The sequence below is a fragment of the Chinchilla lanigera genome, unplaced genomic scaffold, assembly GCF_000276665.1.
Source record: "Chinchilla lanigera isolate Chin_1 unplaced genomic scaffold, ChiLan1.0 scaffold00019, whole genome shotgun sequence".
In the NCBI taxonomy this organism is placed as follows: Eukaryota; Metazoa; Chordata; class Mammalia; order Rodentia; family Chinchillidae; genus Chinchilla; species Chinchilla lanigera.
The window spans coordinates 26628814-26636456 of NW_004955420.1; the positions used below are offsets into that span (position 1 = coordinate 26628814).

General features: G+C 56.8%; 1 protein-coding gene across 1 annotated transcript in view; it reads left to right on the forward strand.

The window, feature by feature from the left end:
- The window catches only part of Cdcp1 (CUB domain containing protein 1), a 39276-nt gene extending 31882 nt beyond the window's left edge, over nucleotides 1-7394 (forward strand). The window contains exons 11-13 of the mRNA XM_013513348.1: nucleotides 123-488; nucleotides 3793-3880; nucleotides 5061-7394. Of these exons, the coding sequence (XP_013368802.1) occupies nucleotides 123-488; nucleotides 3793-3880; nucleotides 5061-5496 (890 nt within the window). The 3' untranslated portion in view covers nucleotides 5497-7394. The remainder of the gene's footprint in view (nucleotides 1-122; nucleotides 489-3792; nucleotides 3881-5060) is intronic.
- Nucleotides 7395-7643: the final 249 nt, after the last annotated feature.

Below are 7643 nucleotides of genomic sequence, written 5' to 3' on the forward strand. Positions count from 1 at the left end.
ACTGTTCTAGAAGATTCTGGTGGACACTGTCCTAGAAGGTTCCAGGGTGTCTCCTTCACTTCTCCCTTTTCTCTGTGTCTCAATGAGTGAAAGTGTCTGGATCCCCTTTTCCTTTCCCACAGAGGAAGGCATCTTCACGGTGACCCCAGACACAAAGAGCAAGGTCTACCTGAGGACCCCGAACTGGGACCGCGGCCTGCCAGCCCTTTCCTCTGTGTCCTGGAACATCAGCGTGCCCAGCGGCCAGGAGGCCTGCCTGACCTTCTCCAAGGAGCGCACCGGCGTGGTCTGCCAATCGGGACGTGCATTCATGATCATCCAGGAGCAGCGCACACGGGCTGAGGAGATCTTCAGCCTGGAGGACGACAGGCTCCCCAAGCCAAGCTTCCACCATCACAGCTTCTGGGTCAACATCTCCAACTGCAGCCCCGCCAGCGGCAAGCAGCTGGACCTGCTCTTCTGGGTGACTTTGACCCCAAGGACCTTGGGTAAGGTTTTTTGGGGTCTTTCAGACATTGCGGCGGGCAGAAAATTGGCATTGAGGGGCAAGGAAGAAAGCTGGAGGCAAGTCAGAACATAGATAGGGTCCTGGCTATCCATGTATGGGTCAGCTATTGCATCAGTAATGCTGTGTAACAAAGCTCCCCAGAAGTCAATGGATTAAAGCAACCGTTCATTATGCTCACACACTGGCCGGGCAGTTCTGGTCTAATCTGAGCCTGTTAGTCACTCACACAGTGCAGCGAGGACTTTGCTGACCTAGGCTGGGCACTCTCACACACAGGGGCCTGGCTAAGGTCGTCTGAGACAGCTGGGCTGGGTTGGCTCCCCTCCTCTGGTCTCCTAGCCAGGCGTGTTCTCATGACGGGAACACAGATCCATGAGAGGCCAGAGGAGACACACAGGGTGTCCTGATGGTGGGGTTAAGCGTGTGCACGCCGTTCTTTCGGCCATTCTCTTGACCTGGATTTTCTTCGTCAGTTTACGACCCTTCCTTACTCTTCATCTCCCCACCGGGAGAGGAGACGATGACTGCGTCAGGAAGCATCGCACACTTCTGTGTCAGCAGTTAAGATTTGGGGCCCCGGAGAGTGTGACAGAGAAGCGTGGCGCTGCTGCCTTATTTTGCTCCAGGGAAGCAGTGGAGTCCGTGGAACTCTCTCAGTGGCGGGCCTCAGGGCAGGGCAGGAGTTCGCTTTAATCCACTGGGTTGGTGCCGGGAAAAGAGGGGAGAGGAAAAGGGCGTGTGCGGCCGGGTGACCGCGTGGGGGCCGCGTCCGCCCTCACTCAGCGAGGGCAGAGACAGTCTTGCGCGGGGCGGGGATGGAAGGAGCCCGCATCTCTGCCCTGCTGTCTGTGACCGCGAGGCGTTGGCGGCCCTCCCTCCCTCGCCCGTCCCTCGGTCCTATTCTCTGCGACACTCACTTGCCGCCTTGTCTGCGCCGTGAGCAGGGAGGCGTCCTCTCCCTGTCTGGTGCGGGTCCCTCCCGGACTCTTTTTCCCTCTCTGCAGCTGCAGGCAGAGGACCCCAAGTGACTCTGTCGCCTGCCCCCTGCTGTGCCCTCTGCCTCTGCCCTTCCTCCCAGAACAAGCAGGTGACAGGGACGTGCGTGGCGTGGGCCGAGCATAGCCGTGGGGGTGCAGCCGGGGTCCCCGCTTGTTCCTTCGTTAGTGCCACACGCAGGTGCCTCCGTGTTCACAGCCCTGCGCAGTCACCAGTTTGTTCAGTGATGTCTCCAGTCGGGGCACAGCAGGGCGATCCTCTGCTCCGGGGCGCCTTGAACCCCATGGGATAGCCGGGGTGGTCCAACTGGAGCCACACAGTCTGGTCCAGAGTGCAGGGAATGCTGCCGGGTGTCATGGCTCACAGTTGTAAGCCCAGCACTCAGGAGGCTGAGGCAGGAGGAATGCCCTGTCTCAATGTGGGCAAGACTTAAATAGGCCGCTGTGTTCTCTCTTGCATGGCAGCTGCCCTCAGGCTGTAGGCTGTACAGTGATCCCTCACCTCTCACAGGAGTTACGTTCCAGACACCCCCACAATAGATGAAAATCCGCCAAGTAGCGGCATTACATTTATTTTATTATTTGTGTATATTTTAAGGCTTTGTAAACACTTCCCACGCTCCTTTAAACCTTTCCCACTCTCTTATTAACCTTTCCCACACTCTTATAAAGACTTCATATGCTCTTAAACACTTTCTACACTCTGACAGCTATGTAATTTTAGCAACATGTAAAATTCTATATGGGTACTCAGTGTGAAGTGGACAAAGAGAGATGCTGAATGTATGGGAATGGTGCGGGAGAGCAAACAGACCGAGGCTACAGTCGCTGAGCCAATCAACACCCAGGATACAGAACAGAGTGTTGTGATTGGTCGCCTTCCATTCCATCAGCCAATAGTGTGCTGTGTATAGTCTCACACAGGCAAAGTTGCACAAGTGGTAGTGGTGTACTGCATTTCCATTGTGTACAGTACCATATTCATCCACTGATGAAATACATAACTGTATTTTATTTTGATTTAATATTCCTTTAATATGTTTGAATTAACATTTTTATATTTTTATGTTTTAAATATTTTAGGCAAAAATAATTAAAATCATAAATATTATATAAATATCTATATGACACAAAATCCTGCAATACAGCAAAAACTCCATGATACAGAATTAGATTTTTTTTTAAAAAACCCGCGATACAGTGAAGCCACAATAAGTGAACTACAATATAGTGAGGGACAATTGTACTTCTTTTTCAACTTTTACTTGGCCTGAACTTGCTCTGCAGAGCCTGTTTCTTTTCCTACCTTGAATAAAACTTCGCCACTGTTAAAAAAAAAAAGCGAACAAAAAAAATATAGCAAACATTTACATTTTAAAAAGATATATTATTGTGGTGCATGCCTGTAATCCCAGGGCTTGGGAGGCTGAGGCAGGAGTATCAATTTGAGATCAAGGCCAGTTTGGGCTACAAAGTGAGTTCAAAGCTAGCCTAAACTACATAGAGAGACCCTGGCTCAGAAAAAAAAGAATTATAGCATAAGACACATTGCCAGAAATTCCCCTCAAAATCCTCCCCCTGGCTTCAAACACACTCATCTCATCATCCCTGCCTTGAGTGTCTTTAGTCGTGCCGTCCAGGCTGCCTTGATGTCCTGAATCAGTTTAAAACGTTGACCTTTCAAGGTCATATGACTTTGGGAGAGGTACAGGAGTTGCACAATGCCCGACGCGGTGAATAAGGTGGGTGATGACGCAGTGTATGTTCTTACGAGCTGCCTTCCCGCTGGGTAGCAGTCGGTGACCACAGTCACCATGCTTTTGATCACGCCTGCTATAGACGCTCGGCAAAGAGGACTCCAGAGCCGCTTCAGACGGCTGTGAGGGGGATTCGTGGCACTGTCTTTCACTGTAATAATTCTATTTTTCTTAATTTAAAGTCTCCATACTTGGAGGGCACCTTGGTGCTCACTGTGGGCCGGGCTGGGTTTCCCCATAGTGTCTCCACAGGTTGCCTTGGGCTTCCTCACCGCGTGGCTGCCTCAGAGTCAGCGTAGTCAGCCCGTCACACAGCAGCCGGCCTCCCCTCATGGAGGGTCCAGGCTGACAGTCCTTTCAAAGACCAGGCGCAGAGCGGTCACCCCCACCTCCTGTCGGCCCGGGCAGGCTTAGGAGAAGGGAGGCAGATGCGGGATGCGCTGCACATGCAAGGGAAGGGCTGTGGCCGTGTGGCGGGAGGACTCCAGCTGGTCCCTGTCTCCTCACCTCTGTCCTGTGTCTCTGCCCACAGACTTGACCGTGGTCATCGCTGCTGTGGTGGGAGGCGGAGTCTTGCTGCTCTTCGCCCTCGGGCTCATCATTTGCTGTGTGAAAAAGAAGTAAGTGGACACGCTCCGGCCAATATGGCGCCGCCTGGGCTCACACAACTGGATGTTTCGTTCATTATTGACTTCACGTCTTCCTTTCCGTGTTCCCCCGAAGCTCGGTGTTAAACATCACCAGACGTGAACTAAAGACTTGGGCGGGGGCACAGCCGGTGTGGAGGGCGAGGCGAGGCTCACTGATGCCCGACCCCCTCCAGAGGGCATCACCGCCAACCCTGAGTGGTGCTGCGTGGAGCCCTGGCATTGCCGCCACCGGAATTGGTCTCTGCTTTAGCTCTGTGCTGTGTGGCGGCGGCTGCCTCAGAGGCTGCGTCCCTCTGCCGGAGCTGACCTGTGCTGTGCCCAGCTCAAGCAGGTCAGCCACACCCTTCCCTCCTGAGTCTCCTGCCCAACTGTGGCATCAGGTGGTCAGAGCTGTCACCCATGGAGAGGGTGGGGCAGGAGCCAGAGGACGGCACAGAGAGCTCTGGGAGCTTGTCCTGGGCCACTGATTGGCTTTAGATTGCCGGGCTGCCACCATTGCTAGTAAGGGAGAAAGGGATCCATTGGCAGGGGTCCCCACCATCAGATGCTATGTGACCTGTCAAAGATGATTTCAGGAGCCAGGTGTAATGCCACACACTTGTAATCCCAACAGTTGGGAGGCTGAGTCAGGAAGATTGCTTTGAGTTCAAGGCCAACCTGAACTATATAGTGAGACCCTGTTTCAAAAGATCAAAAGAGCCAGGCATGGTGGCTTGTGCCTATAATCTCAGTACTCTACAGGTTGACGCAGGAGGATTTCTATGAGTTCGAGGCCAGCCTGATTATAAAGCAAGACCCTGTCTCAAAAAAAATCAGTAGAAAAAAAGATAATGTGAGGGATTGGGGCTAGCTCTATGTTAGAGTGTGTGCTTAGCATGCACATGACCGTGGGTTCAATCCCCAGCACCGAAAAATAAAAAGACGGTCGGAGCACAGATAGTGTTTAAAGTCTACACACACCTGCACACCTGCAGCCCCTCACTGGGCAGCTTGGAAACTTCCCACAGAAGCTGGTCCCTTCTGACGCCCGCTGGGGACGGCTCCGGTTTGAACGTGATTCCAGGGGTTTGGGGGCCGAGGTGGGCACCCCACAGAACCGCGTCCGGGGTGCTTCTCTGTCTGACTCCTGTCTCGCTCCCTTCCCACGCAGGAAGAAGAAGGGGAACAAGGGCCCCGCCGTGGGCGTCTACAACGGCAACATCAACACCCAGATGCCGCTGCAGGCGAAGAAGTTCCAGAAGGGGCGCAAGGACAACGACTCGCACGTGTACGCCGTCATCGACGACACCATGGTGTACGGGCACCTGCTGCAGGACTCCGGCGGGTCCTTCCTGCAGCCGGAGGTGGACACCTACCGGCCCTTCCAGGGCGCCATGGGCGAGCACCCGCCCAGCCCGCCACCCCCATGCTCCAGGGCGCCCACCACCAAGCTGACGGCGGAGGAGCCGCCCCCTCACGCGCTGCTGGAGCCTGAGAGTGAGAGCGAGCCTTACACCTTCTCCCACCCCAGCCAGGCGGCCGGGAGCCACCGGAGCACTCACGTCCCCTTGCTGGACACCCAGGAGCCGGGGCAGCCGGAAGAGTAGGGACCCCTCCACGGGGGCTGTGCGCACCTTGACGAGAGGCACCCCGAGGTGTCCTACCCAGCGTGCTCTAGAAGAGGGGTCGCGGGGGGCAGTGCGTGTTTCCCGGACTCCACCCCTGAGCCTGCCCCCTCGGAGATGAGACCTCACCCCGGTGGATTCCAACCCGGATCCGGACCTGTCATCACAGGCCGGCTCCGGCTGAGCTGTCCCGGGTAACCGGAGAAGGGCATTTCCGGGAGCCCGGGTGAGGTCCCTGCTCCCCCTGGGATGAAGTGGGACGAGGGAAGTGACACTGTGCCTTTTCATCATTATTATTTATTTGGCGGGGCGTGTAACCACGCAGCTCTTCCTGCCTGAGGGAGCATCAGCCTCGCTAGCCGCTTTGAACCGCTGGGTTCTGACTTCTACCAGTCACCAGATAAGAAACACCCCCTTGTCCCTGCGAGTGGGAAGGGGTCCCGCCCAGTGAGGGTGTGTGCGCGGCTGCCCCACCTCCAGACCCTCCCAGGTCCCCTGTCCTTTTCTCCTAGCAAGGAGAGAAATTCCCACGGTGGCTTTCCCAGCTGTAGCTGCACTGGACACCGAAACGGAAACTCGGAGAACGTCTGGGTCCTGTGAAGGTGTTTACATGTTCGCCAGAGTCGCCACCTGTGTCGGCTGCTGTGACACGCTACTGGGCGGCCGAAGACCAGCCGGGGCTTATCTGCTCACAGTTCAGGAGGCGAAACCCGAAATGGGTCTCCACGGGCTGACGCCGTGTGCTCCTGACGGCGCCAGAACGGAGCTGCGTGTGTCCGGTTTCTGCGCAGCCGCGCTCCGTCCCCGGCCAGCCCCCGGCTGCTCCGGGCGTTGCGGAGGGTGTGGCTGCTCGCGGAGCCCCACTCGCATCTCCTCCCGCAAATCCAAGACGAGTCCCGTCTGCGAGCGCTGAGCAGAGTCCCTCCCTCTGCAGGAGGTGCCGCGGCCGGGCTGGGGTAGACGCGGGCATCTTCAGGGCGCGCTCTGCCTGCGCCCTCTGCCCGCCTCCCACACCCTGGAGAAGCTGAGAACCGTGCAGCCCACAGCGTGTTTGGGATCCTGTATCTTTTAAAATCACAAAATATTACAGAAGAATCCCAGTCGGGAGAGCTGGCCAGGCTGGGGCGCACCTGGTGACAACCAGCTAGGGCTCTGCTTCGCGCGGGTTACCCAGTGCGCACCTCTCCGAGGTCCCCGCCTGGAGGCCGCCTGTCGGGTGCTGCAGGCCGGTGCCCGGGGGTGCTGCTCTGGGGAAGAGAAGACTCCTGCTCGTGAGGCTGGAGAGCGGTGTGGCAGCCCAGCGTGTGTCCTCCAAGGCCTTCCTGTTCCAGAAGAGAGGATTTGTTTGTTGTTCCGCTTCAGGTGCTGCCCTGCCCCCACGTTCCTCTATGTAAGGCGGCTCCCACCCAGTTACCGTGGCCTCGTGACCTGGGGGGGTCCTGCGAAGGAGCCCCATGTCGGTCACCGTGTAGCCTCCGTCTGTCCTTGGACTGCCACCAACACTGCTGTCCCTAGCAAGGACCCCAGGTGGCCTTTGTGACCAAGGACACTAACCCAGCCAAGTCCCTGCCCTGTGCCTCAGAGGGGCCGGCCCGAGGAGCCCTGCTCCTCACCGTGCGGTGATTCAGGGTCCTGTGTGCCTCCCGCGCCTCCCTTGCAGTGGGGCCGTGGACACCCGCGCCTCCTCCAGGCCTGGGCCCCTGCCAGAAGGGGGCGGTCCCCAGGAAGGGCCCCTGGGGACAGGCGCTGCCATGGCGCAGCCTTGGTAAGGAGCGAGGGCTGTGTGTGGGGCTGCGATGTTACCTAGAAATAATTTATTTATGGAGAGACTTTTTAAGTAGCATTTTATTCATTTCCTATGCTTTTTTAAAAATAAAACAAATGCACAAGAGTTGCGTGTCTGGTGTTTGTCCCAGCGCCCGCCCGCTGCCGTGACAGGCCACACGTGGTCCGGACCAGGACTCGGGCTGCCGCTGCCTCCTCCTCCCCCTCTGGCTGCTGACCCCGCCTGGCATAGGAAGCAGCTGGTTTTGTGCAGAAGTGAAAGCGGCCATCCCAGAATCTGGCCGAGACACTGTCACCAGCGGGCAATTCAGTGGCCACGGCCTGTTCCGTTTTCTTCTGGTTGA